General features: G+C 43.8%; 1 protein-coding gene across 4 annotated transcripts in view; it reads left to right on the forward strand.

Moving 5' to 3' along the window:
* The window catches only part of PPP4R4 (protein phosphatase 4 regulatory subunit 4), a 1,921,930-nt gene that overhangs the window by 1,289,872 nt on the left and 619,339 nt on the right, over nucleotides 1-12,719 (forward strand). For all 4 annotated transcript variants that reach the window (XR_013600947.1, XM_078660096.1, XM_078660097.1 and 1 more), the window contains exon 14: nucleotides 7,940-8,122. Coding sequence is in view for 3 of the 4 variants with exons in the window: in XM_078660096.1 (XP_078516222.1) it covers nucleotides 7,940-8,122 (183 nt within the window). In the remaining variant the exon portion in view is untranslated. The remainder of the gene's footprint in view (nucleotides 1-7,939; nucleotides 8,123-12,719) is intronic.

The following is a 12,719-nucleotide window of genomic DNA, read 5'->3' on the forward strand; positions in this document are numbered from 1 at the left end:
TTCTGTAAAGTCAGTTGGCGTTCATGTTCAACAAAATCTTGCTGTAGCCAAATGAGACTAGAATGGTAATACATAAAGAGGCCACCAAGCCCTTTGTTCCAAATATTTTTTTCCGGCTACTGGTGATGCCTCTATCCTAAATGGTAGTCAGTCTTTAAATGGCCTGATCAGTACTATTAGTTCATTGTTTTGATCCTGTCCATTTTTTAGAAGAGCCATTTTTGTTTCCAGCACTTCTCTTGAGGGTTTTGGTCCATGTATTCACTATCCTGTCTGTAAAAAGAATGTTTTCAAATGTTTCCTCCAAATCTGCACACCCTCAGTGATAAACTAAACTCTCCATACAAACGCCAGTGGGTGATTGTTTAATCCCAGTTATTTAATTAGAATGACAATTTCCAGCATTCAGCTTGAACTTCATGGTAAACCGGAAGGTGTAGTGAGAATTTGTTTAATGTTTGAACACTGTAGAGTAATGCAGACTATTCAAAGCAGTGTGTCTCATGAATTACCGTTTGAGCCTTGCATGGGAGGGTATTACATCTGTGGAAAGGAAGGACCACATAGGGCAAAAAACATAAACAAAATCGGTTTTATTTATGCTGCCTGCCATTTCTACTGGGTACAAAACACAATAGTATTTGTAATATGTCTACAGTAAACAGAACAATCTGTGTTAAAATAGATAATGGCCGGCTGAATTATTTCAAAATAAGTAAAACATTATGGGCCCGATGTAGGTAAATCTAATTTACCACTTCTAAAATACCGAATCATACCGATTCGGTATTTAAGAAGTGGTAAATTAGAGGGGGGGAAATGTATGTAATTCTGAATCGGTAAATACCGAATCTGTAAGATTCTGTATTTACCGATTCTATAAATACTGAATCGGTATCCCCCATTGATTCCTATGGGCCTTGAAGCCCATAGGAATCAATGTGGAATACCGAATCGGTATTTACCGATTCGGTAATTCCCTATTCTTGCAAGGGTGCAGGGGGTGTCACTTTGACACCCTCTAGCACCCCAATTACAGGCTTGTGTGCCATGTGGCACACAGACATGCCCTAAGGGCATGTCTGTGTGTCACATGGCACAGGTGTGCATGCACAGATGTGCATGCACACCTGGATTCGGTATTTTACCACCCAATTGGATTGGGTGGTAAAATACCGACTCTTGAAGGCCTGTGGCACTCTTCAGAGTGCCACCTACATCTCTATTTACCGATTCTGTACATTTACCGATTGGGTATTTTACCGAATCGGTAAATGTACAGAATCGGTAAAATTACCGAATCTGTACTTCTGTAGCCCCCTACCTAAGAAAACCGTAATACCGGTCGGAAACGGCCGAATTCGGCCGTTTCCGACCGGTATTAGGGCTCCTACATCGGGCCCTATATTTATAATCCAAGTGCCGTCTGAGGGTCTGCCCCATGCCCACACAGGTTAATAAAGGCAGCATGAGGCCTCCGCAGGACTTTTAAATAGAAATCTAAACTGTATTACCCTACCTTTCCTTGTGGTATTTAAACATAACGAAATATTAAGGCTGTTGAATCTGCCCATGAGAATTTCACTATGATCAAGAAAGAAAACTTCTACAGCATTGAATCTTTCATAGATTCACATGCTTGCATCTACCCCATCGTTGAGGTGGAACTCCCACGGTAATTATAACTAGTAGTGTAAAAAGAGTTTCTTCTAGGTTTATTATAATTGCAATTTCCTATAGGATTGAGCAGCAAGCAGCATCGTTTTGTACATGACCAAAGTCTGACCAAGCACAGGAGAGCTTGCACCCTTCCCTCCTGTGCATTGACTTAACACCTTAGATTTCTTCCTACACACGTGAAAAGAGGGTCTAGTGTTTCTTCACAAGGTACTATCTTTTGACAGTAAATCTCAGGTGAACTCTTTTCATTTTGTTTTTACATTTATCACATTCGGCCAACATATCATAAGGGTCAAAAAAAGTTTTATTTAGATCCAGTATGACGTGTGAGAAAATGATATTGTTCCCTGTGGACTCTCATAAAGAGTGCTTATACTGCCCGCACCGCCATCATAAGCCAGAAGACTACAAATATTGTAGAACATGGTCAGCCAAGACACTGAAACATTGAAAGCCAAGGCTTATATTATGGCTCCTAAAGAAAACGGCTTCATAAACTCCTGACTCTGGAGATGACAAACCCTATCCAAAGGCTAATGGATCTCATAAACTAGATAAATCACAGAAAGCTACATCTGAGCCACTAAAAAAGAACCTAAAAATGTGGAAAAACAGAAGCCAGTCACAGCAAAGATTTTTTTAAAAATGTGTGAAAGGTGTCAGCTTCTGAGCCATCAACGCCTTTTGAAAAGGCTTTAGCCTCCTTAGATGTCAGAGACACTGCCTCAATAAAATCAGGCACATCAACGATCAAATCATCGACAAAATGGACGATGGCTCAGTTGACAGCTGAAACCACTATAATGGTGTCTTCCACCTTGTCTACACAGTAGTGTCAAGAAAAACCTAATTGACGGCTAGATTTTCAATGACCAGACCATCATCGACAAAGAGTCTTCCTCTACCCTTATTGATACCGCTGACGGACGCAACAACTACAAATCCATTGATGCTACTTTATCTGACAGCAAGGACAAAGCCCATTATTCCGAAGGCATCCTTGTTGTCAATTGCACCATCAACAAACCATTCCTAAATCAGAATGGACATCACATAGCAAGGTGTCACCATTACCACCAGTGCACCAGCTTGAAATGGTGATGAAGAGGATAAGGAGGGTCCATTCGGGGCTGCCCCCAGTCCATCCCAACTTCATGTAAAATGCAAGGAATCAGATGACAAGCAAGCGTCACAATATATGCATAGTAATTTCTCATTTAGAGACAGAATGCAGCAACTCAAAAACTATGATGACTTCATGGAATTTGAGAATTACAAAGATACGTTTGCGGTACAACACTCACAGGAACTCACAATGCAAATACCAATGGCACTAGTAACGGACCTTTGCATGATGCTACAGGACCATCATCAATGGTTTCCTTCTTAGTTGGACATACCTGCTAAACCAGAGTGGTCAGGAGCGGTTCAATAAGAACCCCCATCACACCAGCCCACTCTGAGGGTGTAACCGGACAAGATAGCCCACACCAGACAGTTACAATCAATCGTTATTCACGATTACTATGTGGATCAAGGGGACAATGACAATGAACCCGAAGAAGGAGAAATACCGCAGGATCAAACATCTAGTGCGGATGATGTTTAGGATGACTATGTTCCCCCATATCTGCTACACCAACACCTCCAGGCCCTAGTTTCACACCTTATTACATTGGAGGATTCCATGCACTTATAGAAAGAGCTGCTAAGCGTTTTGACCTCCCAATGAGCAAACAGAGTGCTTCCTATATAACTTTAAAGAATACAACAAAAAGTCAAAACGTTCTATAACGATTGGGGACTACATTGGGAGTGAGGGCCTCAAGCCCATGAAAAGTGCTGCCACAGTAGCCACAGTGATACCAGAACTGGACAAAAACCATAAAGCCCCAGAAAATGCACCAGCCAGCTTGACAGGTCCCCTGAAACCAGACTCTGTAGTAAAACAGGCAGCAAAGAGGAGTTCAGAAAATACGGCAACACCATGCTCAGCCCCCCAACTAGAAGGGCAGACAGCTGGATAATATCCGAAAAAGATTCTTAGCCATGGCAGTGATCACGATAAGATCCTCCAATTTCCTAGACATCCTGGGCAGGTATGATCGTCAAATGTGGTCGGATCTTACTCCGTTACTTGAGTTCCTGCCAGAAGACAAGAAACAGGAGGCAATAACAATCTTGCTAGAAGGCGAGTGGGTGTCAACAGAAATTGCCACCTCAATGGATGTGCACCTCACAGGGTTCAGAGAGATGGCAGGAGCAGTGTTCCTGAGGAGACAAGGGTGGCTCAAGGCAACATCCTTTTGACCAAAGGTGCCGTCTGAAATATTAGGCATGCCTTACAATGGTAACCATATTAACAAAGCGCTACAATCCCTAAACGCAGACACAGACAGTGTGTGCCCTGGGATTACTCCAACAAAAGAGATTTTACTCATATTGAGGTGGTAGAGGAAGAGGTCAATACTCATTTGTGTTGGATGCCAACCCTATAGATGCCAACCATACCATCAACAAGCGCAGGGTTATCTCCAGCAGCACTAACAACACTACCGTCCTTACCAGGCCTCAGCTTACTCCAGGCACACAGGAAAAAGATGGGCCACATCTGCTTAAACAGACAAGATTCCTATAGAAAATAGTGACAACAATTTACCACTGATCACCTCACTGCCTCCACCGTCATCCCATTTCAGAAACACTCTCCTCAACTGCTTCACAAATTGGACAGATATCTCTTCGGACAGGTGGGTTCTGGATAATATAAAGTCTGGTCACACCATGGAGTTTATCAAGAAAACCCCATGCCATCCACTCATCAGAAGATCTCATCAGCATCTTCAAGTGATAAGGGAGGAAATTCAGTGCCTACTTGCCAAAGGGGCATTTGAAGAAGCCCCACAACTCTACTCCAATTTTTTTCTTCTGAGGAAAAAGAATGAAAAATGGAAACTGGTGTTAGATCTCGAAATGTTCTACAAATATCGCAAGAAGCTATCCTTTCGAATGATCACACTGCAGGACATCATTAATTTCTGGATCAAAGGAGATCACATGGCATCACTGGATCTCATGGACGCATATTTCCATATCCCCATTCATGTGAGGCACAGAGAATATCTGAGGTTTGTGGTGGCAGGGAAACCCTACCAATTCAGGGTACTACTGTTCAGTTTGAAATCTGCCCCAAGAATTTCACAAAATGCATGGAGCCAGTAGCAGCCTATTTCAGATGGATTGGACAACAAGTATTGCCGTACTTAGACGATTGGCTAATCAAAGCACAATCATCAAGAGTTGCCAAAGATTGTGCAAGGACTTGCATGCAACTTATCCAAGACCTGGGACTCCACATAATCAAAGGCAAATCTTATGTTATCCCACAGAAGAGTATATCATTCCTGGAAGCCATCATGGATACCACCATATGCAAGGTATATCCAACCAAAGAGATAGTGTCAAAGATGATCACACTGGTATTGGCACTGTCACGAAAAAGGTCAGTTTCAGTAAGAAACTACAAATCAATACTGGGAATGGTGTTGTAGTGCATCTGTCTCATACCAAACTGCAGGTTGTACATGGGACAGCTACAGGAACAGATGGACAGGGAATGGACTCCGGACAAGAGATCATTTGACTACATCTTTCAAATAAAGTCAGAAATGGCATTCGCGATGCAATGGCGGATGAAAAAAGTAAACATTGCAATAGGGTCCACAGTCATACTCAAGACTCCGAGTCTCATCATGACAATGGATTCCCTAATGGAGGGATGAGTAGAACATCTCCAAGGCTTAGAGGTCAATGTTAATTTGAAGAAAGTCAGATTCATATCAACTTTCTGGAACTGAAAGCGATGGAGGTGGAACTCAAAGTTTCCCTACCAAGGTTACCAAGGTCGGATGTTTTAATCCGCACCGACCACAATGTTTTACCGAAACAAACAGGGCAGTACGAGATCACGCCCTCTATCCAAGAAGCACAACAAGTAAGGTCCTGGTGCCTAAAAAACAAGATTTCCCTGATGGCAGAGCACATTCAGGGCCTAAAAACCCATGGGCGGAAGTGCGAAGCAGGTCTTTACAGGAATGCCATGGGTGGGAGTTGTCAATGAACCAACTCAAAAAGATCTTCAGCACTGAGGAACGCCTTCCCAAGAATGCCTCGCAACTCCATAAAACGAAAAATTCCTTCAAAATGCAAGCAGGTTCCCACACAAAGGATTATGGGGGTACGCGCTTCAAATGTCTTGGGCAGGCATGTTCGCGTATGCTTTCCTGCCTAAACCTGTCATCCCAAACATACTACACAAGTTGAAACAAGAGCCATGGAGGGTCATTCTTATAGCTCCAGCGTGGCTGAGACAGTTTTGGTATACAGAACTTCTCCTAATGTCAGAACAGAAACATGCTCAACTCAGACCAGTCCCAGGGCTACTATACAGATGACAATTGACAGGTATTACATCTGAACTCGGAATCTCAAAATGTATCAGCTTGGATGCTGAACACTATGAAATCCATCATCTAGTTATACCTCAGCAATGTAGAAAAATTTTAACAAAAGCTAGAGCAGAAGCTTAAAACAAGACCTAAGAGCAAAATGGCGACGGTTTTGTAACTGGTGCACAGACAGCAATTGTCATCTTTTCCCTTCCAAGCCTGTGCAAGTCCTGCCTTACCTTCTCTCACTAGCTCAATCTGGTCTCTGCTACAGTTCAATTTGAGTCCATCTCATGGCACTCTCAAGATACAGAAGTTCTTGCAATAATAATTCCCTTTGGTTTGATAGATTAATAGAAGAGTTTCTCAAGGGACTGTTTAGAGCTTTTCCGCCAATCCAAAAATCACCATTAACATGGCAATTGAACACAGTCCTGGCACAGAAAATTAAACAACCTTTTGAGCCAGTCCATAAGGTTGACATCAAACACCTCACAGTAAAAAAAACGGTGTTTTTACTAATATTACCATCTTCTAGATGTGTTAGGGAAATAAATGCATTTACAGTGCAGCAGCCGTATATACACCACTAAAAACAGAGTTATCTACTATACCAATCCAATATTCATACTAAAATTATCTATTGAATTTCAGTTAAATGAACCAATTGTCCTAAAGACTGTTTTCCAGAATCCATCAAGTGCAGCAGAAAAATCACTCCACACCCTTGATGTCACAAGATGCCTTAAATTTTATTTGGAACATACTAAGTCCCTCAGAAAATCGTATAAATTTCTATTTGCGTTTACACCCCCAACAAAAGGCAGACCCATTAGAAAGCAACAATAGAGCAATAGCTATCTGCAGTTATCACTTTCTGTAATGAAAAGGAGGAAAAACCGCTGGCATCCAAAGCACAAGAGTACTGTTGTTGGACATTTTCAGAACAGCCACATGGTTTAATTCACATACTTTTACCAATCATTATTGTCTCGATGCTGTTACCAACAAGGATGCTGCAATGGGCCAAGCAGTGGTTCAAAACATTTTTCAATAAGGTGAGCTCCTTGATATTTATGGCATAATAGGTTTTTCTTCTTAACACTACTTAAGAATAAACACTCATGTATAATTCCGCCTTCTCATACAGATTCATTGATGCCATCCTGTTCTGTTGTTTTAATGGTATACTGCTCGCTATTCAGATGCAACCATTTGAATCTATGAAATATTTAATACTGGATAAAATCAAGTTACTTACCTGTACACTGTGGTTCCCCAGTATTGATATCTTTCAAACATCCCTCCAGTCACTCACCTCATTGCCATTTCTCTTATCTGGCAGCATGGGTAATTTTACCATTCGTGCTTAGGAAATCTAAGGTGTGAAGTCACTGCACGAAAGGATAACAACTCTGCTCGATTGGTCAGACTTTAGTCATGTAGAAAAATATGTGGATTGCTACTCAGTCTTATAGGAAAATACCAATATAATTGACCTAGAAGAACGATTTTTTACACTACTAGTTATAATTACCAAGGGACTCCCTCCTCGATGACAGGGAAGATTCCAGCACGTGAATCTATAAAAGATATCAGTACAGGAGAACCACAGTGTTCAGGTAAGTAACTTGTTTTTTATTGCAAATACATTATTTTTACCTGAATTTCCACCAGGCTAAAACTGCAAATGTTCACTCGTGAATCTTAGAACTTCAGTGAGGCTTACGTGTAATTAGTGCAAGTGAAATATATGAAACATTTGGTCTTGTGTAAAACAATTTTTTGACTCTGTTGTTTATTTTTCTTAGTTAATAACAGTTCCCGATCTGATTCCTGCACTAACAACGGCTGAACAGAAAGCTGCAAAAACTTTGAAATGGAGAAGCCATGAGAAGTTGCTGCACAAATATGCATGCTTGCCTCGTGTAATATCAAGTGATCAGATTTATTATCGATTTTTGCACAGAGTGTTTACAATTGTAATGACAACTGTGAGTACTAAAATATTGCATTACTACTAGTTTATACGATAAGACAATGTAGTGCTACATTTAGTAAGCTAGTTTTGTTGTGCAGGGATGGGGGTTCCAGAAGGGCATGGGATTAGTATGAGCAAATAGTGTAGCATTTAGGAATTACATGCCTGCTCCAAAATATCACACTTGTTTTGTTTGTACATACATTTCTTTTCCAGGGAATCCTCAGCAACAGTCATACAAGCATTACATAGTGCAATTCACAAAGGAAATCCCGAAGCACTTCAACAAAACTATATATGAACATGTAGATATGTACCCCTACTCAATAGATTTTTGAAGAAAGGAGTGCCACAGTCATGAACATTAATGTGTGCAGCCTTTGTAGGCTAAAAAGGCCAGATTTCATTTTTTAAAAAGCATCTAACTTGATCAAATATTCAGTAAATAAATATAAGTGACTAGAGAAAACGTTTCACAAACCTTTTTAAAAGGAAAAGGACATTGAATGAAGGTCAATGTTAACAGATAAGCTGCAATGCAAATACATACAATTAGTCAGTTCCCTTTTTACGGAAAGAAGAGGATCCTATTTGATTGTAAGAAAATGCTGCAACCCTTCTTGTTCTGGAAGGTGGACGGATCGATTATGACTATGATGTAAATTTCACTAGAAAATCACTAGGATTATAGACACGTAATCGTATTAAACCAAATGCTATAAAAAGTATATTAAATGTATTTATTTTTAGTCTTTTGATAATTAGTTTCATGATTGTGACACTCCATTCTACATAAAGGTATTGAGCAGATATATACATGCACATGTTTATATGTATTCGGGATCCCACACATGGGCAGGACTATTCCATGCTAATGACAATACTGAGGTTTCCCGTTACAATAATGAGGATTCCTGTAAAAGAAAACCAGACTAACAGGTAAGTAACTTCTCAAATTTACCTTTTCCACATTTGGGTCTTTCATAGATGCACATACTTGAAGTATTCGAATTATCAGATGGAAAATCAATGATAGAAGTGTTAAATTGTCAGTGTCAGAATGCACTAATCTTTACAGAATAATGTAAAACCATTCTACAGCTAGCTTTGATCTACAAGGAAGCCAAGGCAGTAGGGAGGCTTTGAACTTCACTTTTTTTTTTTTTTGCGTTCAGCTGTTTATTGGATGTTGCAAACGTTACACTGCTGTTAGCGCCTACAACCCGGAGGCCGGTAACTGCAAACACAACAACAACCCGGAGGCCGGCAGCGTGGTATGTCTGAAACAAGGCAGATGGACGATATGATGACACAGCCTGGGTACCGACAGCCCGGAGGCCCGGAGGCATTTGGAAATATAAGAGATATCACAGTGCGCATCGAGTGCAATATAAATGTGGTGTATCATGACAGCAGAACGTTTTATATTTTGAAGCATCAAGAAATAACATGTAAGTAAAGTAAGCATTGTCATCCAGAAAGAAAATTAGAAAAAGAAAAACCAACAAAACAGAGCAGGTTAATGCAATACGATTTAAGGATTCAAAAGGTGCCATTACAGTCTCAACAAGCAACTGCAACACTAACCAATCACGTTCCAATTATGCAGTCCACAAGGGGAAAGAGGCCAACGCCAGGGAACTATATCGACACTGAGCATGTAGGGTAACTGACCCACCCAGTTCCACCAGTCAAGAGAGCGTGTGGAGCTGTGCTCTAAGCAGAGGCGCACTCACCAAGTGTGGAAATAACAAATGACTAGCCACAGCATCCAGCCCCACCCCTCAACCAATACCCTCCGGGGCCATCGTGTGGGCAGGCGAAAGTTGAGTACTCTCGGCAGAGCTCGCTATGTACGCCCGATATGGGCCCCAGATGTCGACTGGCCTGGATGTCGAGTGGACCATTTCCGAGTATTCAGTGCTGTTGAGGTTGCAATGGGCCATGCTCCGGAGCCAGGAGTCGTGTGTAGGGGGACGCCGGTCACACCATCTCAGCGCAATTTCTCGCTTTGCCAGGAGAAATCCCAGCGCCGCCAGTCTGCGCACAGCCTTCGGGAACTCTGCCACATAACCTAGTAGGGCAATTTCAGGGAGCGGGACCAGGGTTAGTTTGAGCATGGTGCCAAGGGTAGCATGTACACCGGACCAGTAGTCATGCAGCTTAGAGCAGGTCCAAGAGAGATGAGCAAAATCAGCGAATTGGGCACCGCATTTGGGACAGTTGTGTGAGCGTGCTGGGTCTATTCTATGTAGTCGCGCTGGAGTAAAGTATAACCGACGTAGAAATTTGAAGTGTAAAAGCTTATGTTTACTATTGATAGACACATTTTTGGTCGCCCTGCAGCACCACAACCATTGTTCGTCAGAAATAGAGTATCCCAAGTCGGCCTCCCAAGCAGCACGTACCTTCTGATCTCGGGAGGGGAGGAGATCACAGCACAGCCGGTATAGTTTGGAGACCAGATGAGTACCCGAAGGGTGCTGAATAACAAAAGTTAAAGGTGTCATCTCCTCAGGGGGGAGGGGAAAAGAAGGGAAGGAAGCGCGCACCAGAGAGCGTAGTCTGGTGAGGGCAAAAGAGTCCATGAACGTCCTGTCAGTAAATCTAGGATCTTCCGTCAGTTGGAAAGCGTGCCCCTCCGGGAACAGATCCCCGATGGTGTCTAAGTGGAACTTGGTTAACGTCCGGCGAACCGTTGATTCCCCGGTAATCGGAAGCCAAGTGGCGTTTGGAAGTGGGAGGGCCTGGGAGTACAATTGCGGGAGGTCCACCAGACGGCGCAGTCTCCCCCACGCCCAGCACGTAGAAGAAACCGTTTGAATGTCAGTCGGATCCCTCGGGAAACCCGACGGAAGTGTGGTAGACAATGCCCCCGGTAGCACCAAGTCGGCCTCTGGCCTCAGATAAGGGATCCTGGCGTCAGGATGAAACCATGAGTGAGCGTACGAGCACTGCGCCACTAAAAAGTAAAGGTAAAAGTCAGGCACGCCCAGGCCACCCCGGTCGTACGGGAGTGTCAGCACCTGCCAAGCCACCGGGGGGTTTTGTTTCTCCACACCAACGTTAGGAGCAGGGAGCGGAGCTGCGTAAAAAAAGACTTGGTGAGGGGTATAGGTATATTATTGAACAGGTACAGGAACCTAGGCAAAACTACCATTTTGATGATAGAAACGCGCCCAGCCATGGATAGCGGGAGTCTATTCCATCGTTCTATCTGTCCCTCCAAAGCCGTGAGTGCAGTGCCGTAGTTCAATTTAAGAATGGAGTCCGTCTCCAAGTGAATGTGGATACCTAAATATTTCACAGAGTCGCGGCACCATGTAAGGGGGAAAGAAGAGGGCCATTCGGTGGTGCAGGGCGTGAGTGGGAATATTACCGACTTGTGCCAGTTGATACGCAGGCCAGAGTACTTGCCGAATCTGGTAATTTCAAGGAGTAACGGTTCCAAATTGGTTTGTGGGTGTCGGACATAAAGGATAGTATCGTCCGCATATAACGAGACAAGGAGTGGGCCCGTGCGAAATTGGAGGCCACGATGTAAATGCCTCTCCTGGAAATGACGAACCAGTGGGTCCATCGCCAATATATACAGGAGGGGGGACAGGGGGCATCCCTGCCTAGTGCCGCGTGATATCCGAAACTGGGCGGTGAGGGTACCGTTGAGGCGGAGGCGGGCGACGGGCATGGTATACAGTAGTGCAACCGTGCCGACCAAGCATTCCGGTATGCCCATGCGGCGCATCACCGACATCAGAAAAGGCCACTCCAAGGAGTCAAATGCCTTCTCCGCATCCAGTAATATCGCCGCCGCTGGAGTGGCAGGGTCCACTCTGTGCAGGACAGAGAACAATGTGCGGAGGTTGAGGGAAGTGGAGCGGTGTGGGATAAAGCCCGATTGGGCGGGTGAGATTATGGCTTCCATCAGGAGGGAGAGGCGCATGGCAAGAACTTTCGCTAGGATCTTATAATCAAGATTCAATAGGGATAGGGGGCGGTAGGAGCCGCAGAGGGTAGGGTCCTTTCCCGGTTTGGGCAGCAGTACAATGACCGCCTCCCTCAGAGTCGGGGGCAGGCATCCAGTTTCGAGCGCCTCTGCGTATACGTCAACTAATCGGGGAACCAGGAGGTCCTTGTAGGCTTTGTAGAAGTCAGCCGAGAACCCATCCAGCCCGAGGGCCGACAAGCTTTTCATGGAGTCTATGGCTTCCTCGATACTGTCCGCTGTTATGGGGTCCGCTAAGAAATCAATCATCCATTTTTCTAAAAACACCATGGCAATCTCATTAAGATAGTCCCCTCTCTCATCAGCATCATCAGTTAGGGTGGAGGTGTAGAGGCTGGTGTAGTAGGAGAGGAAGGTGGCGCAGATCTCAGGTGTAGTGTGCACCATGTCCCCGGCCGGGCCCCTGAGCTCAGTGATGTATGAGGTGGAGCGGGGGGGTCTAAGTAAGTTCGCAAGCAGCTTGCCAGGTCTGTCCCCCTCCCCATATTGTCTGGCCGTAAATGATCTGGACAGGAAACGAAGCTCCCGCTCGGCCTCCTCTCGAAAGTCAACCATTAATTGCAAGCGCCTGCGCTCCCTATCCTCCGTGTGGTGTAGCAGCTGT

The sequence above is a fragment of the Lissotriton helveticus genome, chromosome 9 (genome assembly GCF_964261635.1).
Source record: "Lissotriton helveticus chromosome 9, aLisHel1.1, whole genome shotgun sequence".
Classification (NCBI taxonomy): domain Eukaryota; kingdom Metazoa; phylum Chordata; class Amphibia; order Caudata; family Salamandridae; genus Lissotriton; species Lissotriton helveticus.